Source organism: Glycine max, chromosome 17 (assembly GCF_000004515.6).
Source record: "Glycine max cultivar Williams 82 chromosome 17, Glycine_max_v4.0, whole genome shotgun sequence".
NCBI lineage: Eukaryota > Viridiplantae > Streptophyta > Magnoliopsida > Fabales > Fabaceae > Glycine > Glycine max.
Window position 1 is genome coordinate 7,646,289 of NC_038253.2, and position 15,106 is coordinate 7,661,394.

A 15,106-nucleotide genomic window follows, 5' to 3' on the forward strand; every position below is an offset into this window, starting at 1 on the left:
TTTTATATAATTATTCATAAAAATTTTGATCCGTGCATAACACGGGTCATGCATGCACTCTGGTTTTCATGAATAGAAAAATGTGTATAGAAAGATTATCATACCAAAAAATTGCTCAAAAAAATTATTATACCAAGAAAATGTATAGAAAAATTATTATCCCATCCATGTCAATTATTATTAGACTTTTGAAGTCGTCTTTGGTTGACCTGCACTTCGTAAATCCACTTATCTGAAATTCTGAACAGTACAGTTCTTGCGTTGTTTCGGAGGATCAATTGTTTGATTAAGCAAAAAACTTAATAGTAGGTAATTAATTCATTCATAGTTTTCTTACAACTGTAATTCAATTTCAGCCCTTTAACTTTCGTAGTTGATATCTGGAGGGATTGCTTCCAAACTCGGCATAGTCCGTGTCTAATGGCTGTTAGAGTTTACCCAATTGGTTAATTATTTATATATTTTTATGTTTGGACTTGTCTTTGTGTTCTCTTGTTCCACACATAAATTAAACAAAGGTACTATTATATACTTTTCTAGGTTGTATCTGCATGACAACTACGACTTTGGATTGTAAATGATATCTCCTTCAAGAGATTGTGATTGGCTTGTCATGCCGGTTAGCTTGCAATTCTGGGTTTCTGACAGACAATATATAAATTGTATTTATGTATGACTACGACTATGGAATATATCAAGAATACCGAGTATTTGTCTACCCTCAGTATTCGAGAGCTACTTGCTTATAATTTATGCAAGAGCTCTCCCAAGTCAGCTTTGCTTTCGAAGCATTTATTGTCATTCTGATCCTCACTGTATTTTGCTTCTAGGTTGTAACTTTGTAAGTTTTCCTGTCCCTAATTCATCTACGTGTGTTTGATGTGGTGCTTTTTTCCATTGGATGACATTTGAGTATAAATTTTGGTCATCCTTTTTAATGGCTAAACTCTTCTACTGTATTCGTGTTGCATGCCCTTCATTGAATTGCTTGTAGGAATAACTCAATCGATGCTTTGATAAAATACTTTTGATACCAAAACCTTTTCATCTTCAACCTTACTGTGCTTCGCCTCTAGTGCATTGATATATCAATTAAACAAGAAGTACTATAGTAGAAGTTTGTTGGTATGAACACAGGTTTCTCTCCTGTTGAGGACTGTGACTCAATGTGTATCAATGGATTTTACTGTTGGTTTTGCCATTGGAATGTGTTAAATAATTTCCAGTTGACCTTATGTCTATATATAGCTTGTATATTGGCAGTTGGTGTTTGGTCAAAATCCTTCTATTTTCTTTCATTCAGTTCATGCATGTTATAATTATCATCCTCAAGTTTGCTACATCTTGCTGATACATATGAACATTGCAGTTAAAAGCAAATGGGGAATCTTTTTTGTTGTGTGCAAGTTGATCAATCAACAGTGGCTATAAGAGAAGGATTTGGACGATTTGAGAAGGTACTTCAGCCAGGATGCCATTGCATGCCATGGTTCCTTGGAAAACAACTTGCTGGTCATCTCTCTCTTCGGCTACAGCAACTGGATCTTCGATGTGAGACCAAAACAAAGGTTTGTTATTGTCTGGCACTTCAGCTCTAACCAAATCCTTTTAAGTCATTGCATGATCTTTAATTGCCGTGAATACTTTTTGGCATGGACATCTTTTAATTTTATTAAGTGTATTTTGTTGCCATTCTTGTGCTCAGTTATTTTGAACCCTTCAAGTTTATTGTCAGCAAGAGGGTAGTCCTGTTGCTAGAGGTAGACGGAGACCTAGAAAAACTATAGGAAAACAAATACAAAGGATTTTGGGGTCAATCATTTGTCTACAGAAATGATTTTCAGTAGAACATTATGGCATCATTTAGTCTATGTAGTTCACTCCACCTAGTGGGAAAAGGCTTGGTTGTTGTTGTATGTTCATTGTCTCTTTCACTAGTATTGTCTGCTTTCAATTATATCCATGCATGACATGTTACTCTGTACATGTTTCTTATATTTTTCTATTGAATTGAATTTTATTGGTTTTAATGTTTATTTGCTTACAGGATAATGTCTTTGTCAACGTTGTTGCTTCTATTCAATATCGTGCCCTGGCAGAGAAGGCCAATGATGCTTTTTACAAATTGAGCAATACAAAGACCCAAATTCAAGCCTATGTTTTTGATGGTATAAACCTTAATACTGAGTAACAGTACGAAACCTACAATAAGTGGTTTAAGCATATTATATCAGCTTAGGTGAAATTTCTATTTTCATTGCAGTAATTAGGGCAAGTGTTCCAAAACTAAACTTAGATGATGCTTTTGAGCAGAAAAATGAAATTGCCAAAGCTGTGGAAGAAGAACTTGAGAAGGTTTTTTTAATAATATTATTTACTTATAAGATGAACTGTGAATTTATGTTAATTTGGATCTGATGCTTTATTGTCTTCATAGGCTATGTCAGCTTATGGGTATGAAATTGTTCAAACACTGATTGTTGATATAGATCCAGATGAGCATGTGAAGCGGGCCATGAATGAAATCAATGCTGGTATGTTATATTAGTAGAACTTGTATGTTCAGTTTCTGCCCATAATTTGTTTATCTCCAAAAGGAGACAATTAATTTTAAGTAATATGACAAATATCTTCCTTTTTCCTCATGGTATACACAGCTTCTTGTCCTTTGCAAGCTCTTATTCTTGAGTATTAGATCCTAAATCTAATTTATTGCAGAAAATATTAATTAGGATTACCTTTTGTTACTTTCACTACATAATGTGATCAGGTTGCCTTCATTAAATCAATTCAATCTTGTATGACTCATGTATTAACTAGATATCGTATGAAGTGTAATTTTGGACTCAAATGATTTTTGTGTTTATAATAGTTTACCTAGTTCCTCTGCCGAGTGCTACAGATTGACATTTTTTTCTGCTGCTTTTTACCCTTTATCAGCTGCAAGATTGAGGATGGCAGCTAATGAGAAGGCAGAGGCAGAAAAGATCTTGCTAATTAAACGAGCCGAGGGTGAGGCTGAGTCTAAGTATCTCTCTGGACTGGGTATTGCTCGCCAACGCCAAGCAATTGTGGATGGCTTGAGAGATAGTGTGCTTGGATTCTCAGTTAATGTACCTGGGACAACTGCAAAAGATGTCATGGACATGGTCCTTGTCACTCAGTATTTTGACACTATGAAAGAAATTGGTGCTGCCTCTAAGTCTTCTGCTGTGTTCATTCCACATGGACCTGGTGCTGTTCGTGATGTAGCTGGTCAAATTCGGGAGGGACTTCTTCAGGCTTCTCATCAGTAGCCTCTACTCCACCTAGATCTTGTGTTTGGTTTGAATTGGAGTATGGTGAAGTTATAGCACCTGTGTCTACCTGTATTTCTGTTCTGTGCAGTGTGTTTTGTGATTTTGTTTTAGAATAAACTGCAAAATTGATCCTCCAAAGATTATGGCATCATCTCATTAATCTTCAAAAGATTTTTTCTATCAAATCAGTCCCACAAATATCTAAAATGTTACCAATTTTTTTCTTAGAGGACTAAAGAAGTGGTAACACAAGAATTTAGTATTTGATTTGTATCTTTGTGGGATTGATTTGTTGACCAAAATCTTTGAAGGACCAGTTCAAGGACTTACTCTTTCGATTTATACTTTCAAGCAGTCAAGTAATACTGTATATTCTGTTGTCTATATTGTGAATCATGCATAACTAAACTATTAAGTATCCCTGTATATATATGTTGACTAAATTGTGAAAGTTGCATAAACAAGAAATTTCCTATATACCGTTAGAGAGTAGATAACTATATACTGTTAGAGAGTGCTTCATGCTAATTGTTAAATTAAATACTACGCTTTCTAACCTTCCATTTTTTGAACAAATAAAAAATGCTTCTACTCATCATATTCTCCATAAAACTAAAATATTACCAAGTTATGTTACAAAATATTCCCTTGGAATATGTAGGTTTGCCTGTATTGCAGTGCTCATTTTTTTCTAAGAAAACGTACAACTGCTTCCCCTTTACAAATAGTAAAGTCGTTCAACAACGAAGTAAAGAACAGAAGTAACACAGCAGCTACCATCTCATCCAAGAAAAAAAGTAATTCTGGAGCTATTTGTTTCAGATATTCAACTTCTAAAAGAATAAGCAGGAATGAATTTAAACTTCAAACAGGTAAAACTGATAAACAAATACCTACCACTAGTATTATAATAATTTTATTAATAAAAATTGTGAGTAGAACTACACATGGTACTCATACAGTTGTTGAATATTGAAGAAAATGGATGGGGAAAATCAACAAGTTTCATCCAGTTTGTGCCGTCATTTTGAAGTCTCCTTACATCCAACAACCTCTCAATTGGAGATGGAAGCTTATCTAAATGGTATTGACTAGGGTTTTAAAGCCACAGAGACTCCAACCTTGGGATGCAAATTATTATCTGAGTTCTTAAATTCCACTTCTCCAGCCATAGTTACAAAACATCTCTCCCAGAACCCTTGTTGAATAAGAGCACCTGCCCTGCCAAAGGTGTCAAATCGAGCCTTTAGCAATGTTTGTGGAAAAAATGCATGCTGAGCACCAATGGTGCCACTAGTCTCCCCCATTGACAAGCTATGCTTCAGCTCTGCTGCAATGGCGGTCTTGGTTAGGAGGTTCACTTCATGATAACAAGAGGCTTTCACTATGTCAAAGCTGTCATGCCTGCAGCACAACACCAAACTTCAGGCTTGAAGAAAGTAACAAGAGGAGAGCACTAAATAGTAATGATTAAATTCTCTAGTTAGTTTAGAGGTAACAAATTGATGTTCCTAATTCCTATACATTTTCTGATAAATTTAGTTTGTATACTTTTTGTAGCACATATCTCACATGGTCAAGGAAGCAACAAGGAAGTTAGTGTTGAGGCCTAAGCCTGCATTCAGCTTGCTGATTGTTCTTGTTGGTAGGTCAAGTGCAACATTGCCTCCTAGAGACAGAATGTTTGTTCCTACAAGACCTGATAAGTTTAGAACAGGGTCATATCCTTTTTCTAGGTTTCCTTCTAATCCAATGCACCCAGTAATCCCAGTGTAGTTGCTCAAGTGTTGTAGTTCCAACTATGATGATTCCAGAAAATAGTCAGATGAAACAAGAAAATCAATAATTAAAATGACTAAGGTTGATGATACTAATAGTCCATAGGCAAGTAAATATTAACTTTACCTTCCCAGAATCAGGTATGGTGCATTTGAAAAGGCTCTTGAATCCAGGTACAAGTTCATCTACTGTAATGGATGTGGCAGCAAAAGCACTAAAGTCAGACATGCCGCATGCAATTCCTTGGCTTTTTAAGAAATTCGCGTGGCTCTCATATTGATTATGGAAAACTTTCAGGACTAATTGATGCTTTTTTATATGGGTATCACTATATGATTCATGACTTATGAGGCACTGACTGGTTCCCTCGGTGCAAGTTAGATGCTAATCAAATGAAATGAAGACTGAAAATTCACCAACAAAAAATTGAGGGTTGAAGAAAAACTGTATATGTGAGTTAAATCTCTGTTGGTGGTATTTGTTATGGAGTAAAATGGTGTTTTTATCATTGAAAGTGTAACTTGCAATTTCAACCTTGAACTAAATTATGTATATGATTTAGTAATTGAATAATCCCTACCAGGGATAGAAAAGAGACTCAGAAACAAGTCTGAAATTTTAAGGACTAAATCATGATGTAATTTAAATGACAACTAAATTGCAAAATGAGCATAATTTTCATGATCGAAATATCAGTTTACTCATTTGTTATCTATATTAATGACCCCTTCTCCAACTGAATAACATTAAACAATAATAACAAAAATGAACTTGTTTCAAGCAGAAGTAGAAATGAAAAAAAGAAAAGAAAAAGATTGAGTTGATATTCACATTACCTTTACAAGAGAGGTCTACATTATAGTCCATGAATTGGTAGTGAAAATGAATTGGAGATAGATTTGAATAGTCCGTGTGAAGAACATCTAATACAAAAGTAAACAAATTTGTGTTACAATATGATCGGGAAGGCAACTCTAAGATCCACGGATTATAATTCATTTTTGTGAAAGATTAAAAAGAAAAATGCATAATAATAATAACGAATTGATGAAACCTTTAGCCTTCTTGCCAATATCAAAATATATCCCCGGACAGGTGCTCATTTTGCTAAAACAAATGCTTAGAAATCAATTTATTTTTTGTGTTTCACCCTTTCATGATTTGTTGGGATGAGAATTTATTGGGAGGGAAAGAAGGGCAAAGGAAGTTTCCTCTTGTTGTACAACATGACTTACTTTTTTGGTACACAAACAAAATGACTCAATTGAAACCTGCATATATAACGAAACTTCCATAAAACAATTGCACCTATCATTTCGTACTCTAAAAATGACACCTAAAGATGATGACAAAGAGAAAGAACACGAGCTAACATAGACAAACACTGTTACTGCTTCTGGACATAGACGCTGGCTCTTGTGAATTCACGTATGTACATATAATAATAAGGTTGTAATATGCATGTTTCATTTGAAAGGAAGGGAAATCCTTTTTACTTGTTTTTTGGTCAACAATGAGGGAAATCTAACGGTTACCTTTTTATAGTAAAGTCATTGTTGCTTTAAGCTTAAGCTGACTATAATTATTTAGAGATTAGCTACATTTTGGAAGCATTTAATCCAGTTTATCTTGTCACTATTTAACAACTGCACTAAAATCAAACTCAATTATCTTTTTTAATCTCCACGATAGTCTCATAAATGAACAAAATTATGGGGCAATATAATATTTATGTTCTCTAATATAATATTGCTCTTCTTCTTGAGCACCGCGTGATGGGACGTGCGTTATGTATTGTGGAAGTACATAACATTTCTCATGTCAACCTGCCATGGTCATTTTAATTGTTGATTATACTCACAATTTCATCGTTGTTTGGAGACCAGAGTCTATACTTTTTCAATCATGGCATTAATTAATTTCATTTGTTTATCCACGACCAATTGCGATGAACACTTCACTACAATTGAGACAATTTTCTATGTGCAAGAAATTATATGATTAACTAGATGGTAACAAGAAAAGAGAAAAAGATGCTGTGGAATCAATTATTCTTGTTAAAAAAAATAATAATTAATGTTTAATATTTATCGATAAAAAAATAAAATTCATAGCCAATGGAAATCATGTTGGAAAAAGACTTTACAAAATAAACTAAAATAAAATTAGTATATACAATCATGCGTATAGGGAAGTGCCTTGCATATTGTCTAACTTTCCTTTTCTAAATACACTTCGCTAGCTTTCTTGGGTTTACTTCTTTTCTTTTTGTTTGGTTTTGTTTTGTCTTTTTGAGGCTATTGCATCTCAGTCAGATCCAAAGTCCAGCTCGCACGAGCGCGGGCTTCTCTAACCATTTATGCAACATACGCAAATTACACTTTTTTTGTATGTAAAAAATACGTTTTTTTTTTCTTCCCTAAAGCTTAAAACTTGCAAGAGATTGAAAAGTGTGAAATTATTCAATGTTGGATATAAACAAAGCAAGAAAGAAAGGGTAAAAACTGAGTGAATGGAGTGAGATAGAAAATAAAGCTTTTGTGCCAGCTGTTTGATTTATATAACAAATCATACTGTGTTTGAGAAAATTAACATGTAGTTGAAAGTTGATAAGTGATAATAATTTTTTTTTAAGTTAACTAATTAAATTATAAGTATTCAGTATCACTAATTATTGAAGTAATTAGAAAATATAAGATGACATAAATAATATTTAATAGTAATAATAGAAAAATAAATAAATATTTTAAGGATAAAAATGAAATAAAAAAAATAGAATTTAGAATTTAGTATTTAAAAAATACTACTTCAATTAGTATTTTAAAAAAATTAAATTACTTTAAAAAAATTATTTATCGAATCTTTAAATAAGTTTTTTAATTAGTATAAAATTAAAAATTAACTAAAATGATTTAGTCATGTCCTAAAAAATGTTTGGTTGTTATTCCATTATTGGAAAGATGTAAAATAAGAGGATGTTTGAAAAAATCGTGAGAAAACAGAGAGAAACTCTAAATAATTATGAGTGGACATTTATCACTAAAAACTGGATAAACATATATGTTGGTCCTAAAAGTGTGAGATGATGATAATTTAATTCTTTAAAGATAAAAAAATAATTTTAATTCTCAGATATAAAAAAAAGCACCACAAATATATTTGTAATAATTATAATAAAGAGATTGATAATCTCTCATTTTCATTATGGGCTTATGGCTGTATGCTATACGATTTTGTAAAACACCAGCATAGATTATAGTTTAAAACCGAATAATATTTTTTTATTTGTAGGAAATAAGAATCAAAGACGTGTACTCTAAAGAGTTAAAAATATGTACCCAAAAAAAATAATAATGTACCAAAAAAAGAAGAGTTTAAAACTTCCGGTTAAAAAAATTGAAGAAATCTTAAGTTTATGAATATAAGTCTGATTCAAGAATTTACACAAGCCCTGAGCCAAAGTGCCCAACCCGAGCAAAATTATAATACGAATCGTATCTCTTACACACAAAAAAAGAAGTTAAGTTTGTGTTGAAATTTGTGGTTCACAAATTAAATTAGTCTCTCCATGCAGTGGCTCCTTCCATGAAGTCAATATTTACTAAAGTTCATAGCCAATTGATTATTGGGCCGTGCTACGGGGAACTTGGATTTTCTGCAGGGAAGTAACAAGGAATCTTCACCACTAAATTTTATTTTTCGCTTATAAAAAAGTTAATAAAATATAAGGTAAAAAAATAGTAGCCATTGGATCTTGCAGTGATTACCCTGACTACAGGCAATCTTAGTATGTGTTTGGATTTTCTACCTAAAAGCTTTTAGTATGTGTTTGGATTTCCCTTAGAAACCACAATGAACACTGAAAAATTCACCAATTTCCTCCTTTCACATTACGGTGCACTGAGTTACGTGTGAATGAAAATCCAAACATTGGTATCTACTATACACTTAGTACTCACAACGTTTATTACCGTGGACACCATAAATGACACAACAGAGATATGTCCTTCGGGGTCTTGTACTAAGAAAAAGTCTTGTGAATGCTTATGGTTTTAATTTAAAACCCACGTCACTTTAATGGATGAAACATACTAAAATACAATAGCACCAAGAGGCAAAAGAGTTGACAATTTGACATCCATGTTAATTCTGGGAAATATATGTATAGAGTAACTTTTATCTTTTTAGCAATGATACTATAAATCACCAAGGGCTAACTTTTGATCGTGCTGCACGGATGTTCTTTCTACCTTTGCACTTGAAGATCAATCTTCGTTTAACCTAAAAAAGCCTTTGTGCTCTTTTTAGCTGGCTATGCCTAATGCCTCATAATTCTTTTACATGAGATAGTCCAGTGGCCTATAGTTCCTTACATACGGTTAGAAATGTGACTCTATTAAAGAAAATGCTTAAAGCCAATCCCAAGTAATTTCATAGGATGTCCAAGGTAGTTTGCATCTACACACGTCTCTTTGACTATTTCCCTTACAGAAATAACATTATTGGGCCAAGATTGGGATAGATGTAGTTGTAAATAACTAGTTTTTCACAAACAGAACTTTGATGACAGATACATACTAATTGCAATTAGTTTACTTCACACAGTTATTAAACTTACATCGTTAAGTAGTAGTAGTTACTCAACTTGTCGCTTAATTATTTATTGATTTATTCAAATTGGTAAAATTGACCAAATTTCGAAGAAGACAAAAAAATAAAAGAAAAAGAATAAAAATGAGATTAATTTATAAACATGATTATTTTATAAATTGAAATTGAAAGAACATTACACCCAAAAAAATACCCTTTATAAAGAAACATTGGACTTAGATAGTGTTTGATTTAATTATACTTAAAAAGAGTATTAAAAAAGTATTTGAGATGAAAATTTCAAAAATTAATATAAATCTCACTTTTATATTTTACTTTAATTTAAGTATTTCACTTTTTTTTTATCTCAATTTACTTTCAAATCACTTTCATTCCTTCAAAGCAAAGGGACACTTGCATTTTCTTAGACGTTAGTGTATTTATCAACATATCATTTATGGCATATGTGCCACAAAAATAGTCTGTGACATCGCAGGAAGTTTATTCCCATCGCACTGGGTTCAGAGAGGGAGCCCATGTTTGTGGAAATCAAAGGCACCCAAATTTGGCCTGTACTCTGAAGTCTGAACTCCATACACTGGCTCCATGAATGAAGTCAATATTTTCTGGAGTTTCTGCGTCAAAATCCGCTGAAAGCAAAACTTATATTATCTTTGAATTATTTGGTGGATTGCAGTTGTCATGTGGCAATGTATTAACTTTTCTGCCACATGCAGATCATATGTTCTGATTAAATAGCCATCCCCTGCCAATCACGATGCCTTCCTATTTCCCAGCATAAGATTGTGTTAGGTATTTACAACCATGCATATATCTTCCCTATTATCCTTAATTAACAATTAAAATCATCATTCAAATATCACTATAAAGTACTAGTAGTAACATATGGATATGGTAAAAGTCGTAATAAATTAAGGAAAATGTTTGTTAAATCATAACGGTAAAATATGACTTAATTTGATAGTTAATTTTGACTAATAAATGAATATAATTTCTTTACTTTATTATTGTTTTAATGAAATAATAAAGAAATTAGCATCTTCGTTATTTTTTATCTGCAGAAGTCAAGAGAGAAAGAATTCAAGTGCTTTGAAGGGAAATTAAGGCAAGAATGAAAAGAAAAAGCCTTGAAGAAAAATGGAAGAAGTGGACAACTCGCTTAATGCGTCACCCAGGCTTAGCGTGGAAAAGCTCACAACGAAGCCTAAAGGCGCGCTTAGTGTGAAGTCAATGTTAAAATTAAGTAGCCTATTCTCGCACTAAACGCAAAGTCAGCATGAAAATTAAGTAGTCTATGTGAGGAGAAGGAAACAAAAGAGGAAGACACACCGAGTCTCATAGCTTTCTAGTGAAGAAATCCAATCCAAAGTTTGAGTCTCTCCCTTGCAAGAAAACCTCTTTCTTAGTCATTCCCCCTGTTCATGCTATTAGTCATTCAGCCCATTCTTCTATTAGCCTCTGAAGTGTAAAGTCTCTCATGACTATGAGGTTAAACCCTCTCTATTGGGAGCCTAGCAGTCAATGCCCTTGTAATGTAACTACTCTTCTTATCTATTAAATGCAATTTCAATTTCTATTGTCTCTTTTCTGCTCTTCATCTTTATTGTGTGGTTTGACCATCCATGCATTAGTTTTTATGGGTTATACATTGAAAAATGGTGATTTTTAAAGAATTGGGAAATGACTTCTCAACAATTCACTTCTAGAGATAGAGTGACTTTGTTGTGCCTCTCCATACATCTTCATACTTAATGCACTTTATTATTCAATCTTTGCAAATGAATTTGGGATTTGGGAAAGAATACATAAATTAGGTCCTTTATCGTGAGGAATCAGAGTTGAGTGTCTTAGTAGATGTGAGTGAAAATTGAGAAAACAATTAATAGAGAAAAACATTAATATTGCATCAAGGGTACTTAGCATGTTAGACCCAACATAATTGGATTCTCAAGTCATCTTTTGCATTCATCTTGTTTATTTTATTATTCTTGTCTTTTAAATTCAATTCATTTCTTTCTTCTTAATTCTATTATAATTCTTCATCTTTTGTTTACAAATTGGTATTTATCAACGCAAGTACAAACAAAGTTCATGTGGACTCGATACTCGATCTTCCGTTTTAATCTTTACTACTTGTAATAAAATTGATACACTTACCAATTAGTTAACATTAAACATAAAAAATGAGTCAACCAAAAAAATTGTTGTTTTGCTTTTAAAATATATATTTTTGAGATTCGTATGTATAAAATAAAATCAAGTACAAAATTAAAATAATTATCATATACACTATGAAATTTTTTTATGTCCAAGTTAATGAAAGTTTGTAATTTTTGGAAATAATTATATATATCTAAGATTTAATACATCTTGTGATTAATTCTAATTCCAATAATAAAGTATTATTAGTTCTTTATCGTTTTTATACGGGTTGATAAAAACAATTGACTTAATAAGGTCTTTGATTAAAATTAAAGATTTATTATCATAATAGAGATTATTTGAAAATGAAAAATAAGCATCTTATAATTTTAATTTAGATTGTTCTTGATCATAGAATTATTATGAATAAAAAATTAATAATCCGTATATGTGTGTGTGTGTTGAACTGACTCAATTGAAATTTTTTAGCAGATAATATTACCTTATACTATCAAGGGAAATTCTCAAGAAAAAGTGTAAAATTTTCTTTGACATGAGATTGTTATAGTAATTAATATGTCATTTGTTATATTGACATGAGATTGTTATAGTAATTAATATGTCATTTGTTATATTTTGATTCCAAACACCTAATATTTTAAAGTTGATTGAATGAACATTGAATATTACTACATACCTATAGAGTTAATGATTAATCAAGATGAACTTCATTAACTCTCAGTAATGAGTTTTGAACTTTATAATAAAATTAAAACATTTAGAAGGACGAATGAATAAATGAGTTTTCTTAAATCATTCACTACATATATTAACATATTTAAGTTTGACATAAATATCATAGTCTAGAGTTAATTTAGAGCTATAAATGATGTGAAAGAAAATATTACATTATCTTTCTATTTGGTTCTTGTAAATAATAAATATTATTTCATGTTATCGTGAATGTTGAGGAATATTGTTAGATGCTTACTTTGGTTAATATATAATTTGATTAATATATTATGAATTTAGTTTTGAATCTATGAGTCACACACATTAGTGTTTTAATTTTTATTAAAGAAATTATTTTAATATTTGATGATTAATTAAATTAAAGAATTTATTATGATTTAATGATTAATTAATTTTCTCCGTCAGAAAGGTCAAAGCAAAGGCGGCCGAGGAAATTCTCCGTCGGGGAATCCCAAACCGAAATCTCCAGCGTGGCGGCGTTGTTCGCGTCGGTGGTGTTGTAACCCAGCGCGAATGTCTGGTTCCATTCCGGCGAATCGGTGGGCTCGTTGGGCCTGTAGCTGGCGGGCTTGGATCTCCTGGATTGGCTCGACATCCGAACCCTCACGATTGGGCCTTCACTAGGAGGAGCGAGCCCACGCGCCTTCCAGATTTTGACAAACAGGTACTGCATTGGCTCCACCAGATCGAAGGGATGAACTCGCTCAGACTCATTACCAGTTTTCTTTCCAGAAATATCTTTAGGCAAGTAATCCCCGTTCGGCCGCTTCAAAATCTTCACCCTCTCCCCTCTGTTGGCCTGCGTTTTCCTCACCTCGGGCTGAAACTGCATTTCCGACGCCGGAGGAGGCTCACACATTTCCGGCAACGGTGGATCCTGCGAAACATGAACCACTGGCGGCGGAGATTCAGCCACGACCACAACACGCGGCGGCGAATGAGGAGGACCTGTAGGAAGAGGCACGCATTGCTCCATCATCGGTCCACCAGGAGTCTCAAAAACACGTCTCTCCTCAACAACCACCACTCCCGGTGGCGGCTTGTTTTGCTCCGTTCTCTCACCTTGCTCCTGCTGCTGCTGCTGCGGCGGCGGCGGCGGCGGCGGAGGTTTATCCTCTTCCATGAGCATCTCGTCGTAGTAATAAATCCTGAGGCCAATTTCTCCTCTTATCCAACTGAACACGCTTCTCTTCTCCAGCGTGTAGTAAACAAGAGCTTCTTCTCCTCTTCTGGAAAACTGAGTTCCGTAGAGCTTGACCCTCCCGAGGAAGTGGTTCTTGCGGCCGCTTCCGTTGCCGAACTTCTTGTCGTTGTAGACCTCCACTTCGAGCTCCTCGAACTCCATGTTCTCCGGGTCGGAGACGATGAACTCGAGAGGCTCGTTCCATACCGGGTTCAGCTCCTTGAACCGGGTCGAGGTTCGCTTCCTCTGACCGTCGAAGTCCGCCACCACGTAAGGGCTCGAGCTGCCTTGGCCATCTTTGGGGAGCAGGTTGCGCGCGTCCACCACTTCCACCACCAGTCTCCGTACGGTTTGGGGCGGTTGCTGAAACGGCGTCGTCATCATCTTCTCATTGCGGAATGTGGATAAACAAACTCGCGCTGTGTATGCCGTTGATAGCGGTCACTCACTGTGATCAACGTTTCACAGAGAGAGGTAAGGTAAGGTTCGTTTTGCGTTGTGCGGTGCTTTTTGTTTTTAATTATATTTAGTTTTTTTTTTTTTTTTTTTTTTTTCTGTTGGATGGAGGACGGTTTTGAAGTTTGTTTGCGATGACAGTGGGGAGGCGGATTAGATTCCATGCTCTCTCGCGAAGGATTTCTTTTCAACTTTTTTTCCAATTCCCTCCACTCAACCTTCGTTATCCACCTCACCCTTTTTTCTTAAAATTTTTCTTTTTTCAGAATATATTAGGATTAAGGTTTTAATATATATATATATATATATATTTTTTTTTTTATTTCAATGTCTTGCGAGAATGCCCAAGCTCCTCTCTCTATTCACAGACAAAAAGTCCTTATTCTAAATTTCTATATCTAGTTTTAAGACATTGATTGCTAGTGCGCATGTGCGCTCGCTTTGTGATCATTATATTAGATTTGAGTTCAGAGAATAGTTTTATGCTTTTTGTGTAATAATGTTTCAATTTTGGATTTACTTAAAATCCTTCTCTATATCTTGATATTATTTTCACAAATGCTTTTATTTTTATTTTTTGTTATACCCTTCCCCTTCAGCTAGAATTAGGAGGGACTGATAGAGAGAAACTTTACTTTTGCCCAATGTTTCTTCACTTTAGATCTCTTCTTTGTGCTCTTGATCAGTAATATAAAGTCATTGGTTTACAGGTACTATTGTACTGTGAAATATTATACTTACATTCAAGAGCAAGTATTCATGAGACTGAAATCTTAGAAAATCGTGTCTACTAATTAGCCATATGCCCATATCTAAAAAAAACCTTTACTAATGTCCATCACTCTTCATAACAGTGTTTGAACTTAGAACATAGGTTTGTAAT

The 15,106-nt window shown here is 33.7% G+C and overlaps 3 protein-coding genes across 10 annotated transcripts; 1 reads left to right on the top strand and 2 right to left on the bottom strand.

The window, feature by feature from the left end:
* Nucleotides 1-157: 157 nt before the first annotated feature.
* On the top strand, nucleotides 158-3,742 carry LOC100804982 (hypersensitive-induced response protein 1-like). 8 transcript variants are annotated; one of them, XM_041010900.1, is made up of 7 exons: nucleotides 178-305; nucleotides 541-841; nucleotides 1,370-1,568; nucleotides 2,048-2,168; nucleotides 2,264-2,355; nucleotides 2,438-2,534; nucleotides 2,941-3,742. In XM_041010900.1, exons 3-7 carry the CDS (start codon nucleotides 1,380-1,382, stop codon nucleotides 3,294-3,296), a joined length of 855 nt encoding a protein of 284 aa, XP_040866834.1. In that variant the 5' UTR covers nucleotides 178-305; nucleotides 541-841; nucleotides 1,370-1,379; the 3' UTR covers nucleotides 3,297-3,742. The 8 variants fall into 8 exon arrangements, with proteins under 8 accessions (XP_006600202.1, XP_006600204.1, XP_040866834.1 ...); XM_006600140.3 differs by having other exon boundaries at nucleotides 202-309; XM_006600139.3 differs by lacking the exon at nucleotides 541-841 and having other exon boundaries at nucleotides 158-309.
* Nucleotides 3,743-4,199: 457 nt separating this feature from the next.
* Nucleotides 4,200-6,350, bottom strand: LOC100805522 (mitochondrial outer membrane protein porin 1). The gene is made up of 5 exons (XM_003549614.5): nucleotides 6,133-6,350; nucleotides 5,915-6,001; nucleotides 5,205-5,266; nucleotides 4,872-5,098; nucleotides 4,200-4,703 (listed from the first exon to the last, which is right to left on the bottom strand). The coding sequence occupies exons 1-5, from the start codon at nucleotides 6,179-6,181 to the stop codon at nucleotides 4,391-4,393; spliced, it is 738 nt and encodes a 245-aa protein (XP_003549662.1). The 5' UTR covers nucleotides 6,182-6,350; the 3' UTR covers nucleotides 4,200-4,390.
* Nucleotides 6,351-12,633: 6,283 nt separating this feature from the next.
* On the bottom strand, nucleotides 12,634-14,440 carry LOC102663649 (protein QUIRKY-like). Its single transcript, XM_006601368.4, has one exon. The coding sequence runs from the start codon at nucleotides 14,149-14,151 to the stop codon at nucleotides 12,973-12,975; it is 1,179 nt and encodes a 392-aa protein (XP_006601431.2). The 5' UTR covers nucleotides 14,152-14,440; the 3' UTR covers nucleotides 12,634-12,972.
* Nucleotides 14,441-15,106: the final 666 nt, after the last annotated feature.

Bases quoted from the DNA above. Each gene is read 5' to 3' on its own strand.
- LOC100804982 (XM_006600139.3), top strand. From the start codon at position 1,380: ATGGGGAATCTTTTTTGTTGTGTGCAAGTTGATCAATCAACAGTGGCT. The intron at 2,169-2,263 runs GTATAAACCTTA...TTTTCATTGCAG, and splicing joins TCAAGCCTATGTTTTTGATG to TAATTAGGGCAAGTGTTCCA. The intron at 2,356-2,437 runs GTTTTTTTAATA...TTGTCTTCATAG, and splicing joins TGGAAGAAGAACTTGAGAAG to GCTATGTCAGCTTATGGGTA.
- LOC100805522 (XM_003549614.5), bottom strand. From the start codon at position 6,181: ATGAGCACCTGTCCGGGGATATATTTTGATATTGGCAAGAAGGCTAAA. The intron at 5,267-5,914 runs GTAATGTGAATA...CATCCATTACAG, and splicing joins TGTAGACCTCTCTTGTAAAG to TAGATGAACTTGTACCTGGA. The intron at 5,099-5,204 runs GTAAAGTTAATA...GAATCATCATAG, and splicing joins CCATACCTGATTCTGGGAAG to TTGGAACTACAACACTTGAG.
- LOC102663649 (XM_006601368.4), bottom strand. From the start codon at position 14,151: ATGATGACGACGCCGTTTCAGCAACCGCCCCAAACCGTACGGAGACTG.